General features: G+C 39.2%; 1 protein-coding gene across 5 annotated transcripts in view; it reads right to left on the bottom strand.

The window, feature by feature from the left end:
* Positions 1–513, bottom strand: part of LOC101859384 — a 31,738-nt gene extending 31,225 nt beyond the window's left edge. For 2 of the 5 annotated variants that reach the window (XM_035973823.1, XM_035973824.1), the window contains exon 1: positions 137–513. In XM_035973823.1, coding sequence (XP_035829716.1) covers positions 137–179 — 43 coding nt within the window. In that variant the 5' untranslated portion in view covers positions 180–513. The remainder of the gene's footprint in view (positions 1–136) is intronic. The other 3 variants (XM_013091330.2, XM_013091331.2, XM_013091332.2) reach the window with 2 other exon arrangements.
* Between the last annotated feature and the right edge of the window lie 1,132 nt (positions 514–1,645).

Genomic DNA, 1,645 nt, shown 5'->3' with positions numbered 1-1,645 from the left:
TACATACATACATACATACATACATACATACATACATACATACATACATACATACTATACATACATACATACATACATACACACATACATACATACATACATTCATACATACATACATAAACGGTCGCTCGCTCACCTTGTACCAAGAAAAAAACGAGAAGAGTTCTCAGAGATGGCATTGTTGATTAAAAGCACAGGATTCACACCATCAAGAAGGCCCCCGTGTCAAAACATGGCCAAACCCCACAGTTAGAAAGAATTTCCTTCTTCTGTAGACAGTAAATAGCACAGAAGGCGCCAACCGCACAATACTGTCGCCCACTGAGAAGGAACCGTCTGGAATGTGCGTGCACAGAGGAGCTGTGCGTAGATGTATAGAAAGCCCAAAGACATAAACAAGGAAGTAGATTGTTCTGGATCTTGTTACATCTTCCTATCCATATAAAAATGTTGGTTTTTTTATGTGTCGTTGTATTGTGTTCTTGTTCTATTGCATACACAGAAGGCGTACAGTGTAGGTGTCGGTTCGCTGCCCCAGAAGTAGAGTGTTCCATCTGCTCAGTATTATTATCTGTCTCTCACTCCTCCCTCTCTCGCTTCTCTTTTCTGTCTTTTGTTCTCTCTCCCCCTTATCTCTCTCTCTGTCTCTCTCTCTCTCTCTCTGTCTCTCTCTCTCTCTCTCTCTCTCTCTCTCTCTCTCTCTCTCTCTCTCACCTCCACGACCATTCCAAATCTGGACTCAATTTCTCCTTGTTTCTTTATTTTTTTCTTTTCATTAATCGCCTTTTATACTTTATCACTATTATTTTTTTGCTTCTTTTTCTTACTTTCTTTTTTTCTTTTTCCAATCCTTGTTTCTTCCTTTCTCTCTCTCTTTCTTTCTTTCTTTCTTTCTTTCTTTCCCCTGTTTCTTCTTTTTCTTTCTATCTTAAAAAGTTTTTTGCTCCTTTCTCTACTTCTTTCTTCTTTTGCTGACATCTATTTTCTTTGGGGATGTCGGGAGCCGGTATGACGGGCTGAGCAGAAAGGCCTCTGTCCGCCATGTTGAGTCGTGCAAAGGTTATGTTGTGGGAGAGTCTGAGGCGATATGATCGATCAGGCCGGGGAGAACACGGGAAATGTCACAGGAAATGTTATACATGCATTTTCTATATGCATCATACGTGAGATAGCGTGGTGGAATCAGGCTCTCGTCAATTTTGGGACCTGTGGAGTATTGGTATCATCTTTAAGCTTGTTCACTTGTCTTTATTTGGATTAAAAAATATCCATTCATCTTGAATGCAAGTCGAGATATTTGCGAAAGAAGGAGGTGGGGGTCACCTGTTTTCAGAGGTAACATTAGTGAGAAAATGGCGGCCAAAGATTAGTTATTTCCTTAGCTTAAGAGTCCGTGGTAACAGAAAATTTACATTTTTCAAAGGTTTTCAGAAAAATCCTAACAGAAATTAGTTCTTTAATGGGCATGAAAGGTGTTGAGCCAAAAAAAAAAAAATTTGATAAAAATTCACAAACCTGCGGAAAAAATGCCAGTTTCTTCACTTTCGTTATTTTGACGAGAGCCTGATTCCACCACGCTGCCTCACACACACACTATCTATCTATCTATCTATCGATCTATCTATCTATGTACAAAATAAACATT

Source organism: Aplysia californica, unplaced genomic scaffold (genome assembly GCF_000002075.1).
Source record: "Aplysia californica isolate F4 #8 unplaced genomic scaffold, AplCal3.0 scaffold00033, whole genome shotgun sequence".
Taxonomy (NCBI): Eukaryota; Metazoa; Mollusca; class Gastropoda; order Aplysiida; family Aplysiidae; genus Aplysia; species Aplysia californica.
The sequence above is the reverse complement of the archived record's forward strand: the minus strand, read 5'-3'. Positions and strand labels throughout refer to the sequence as shown.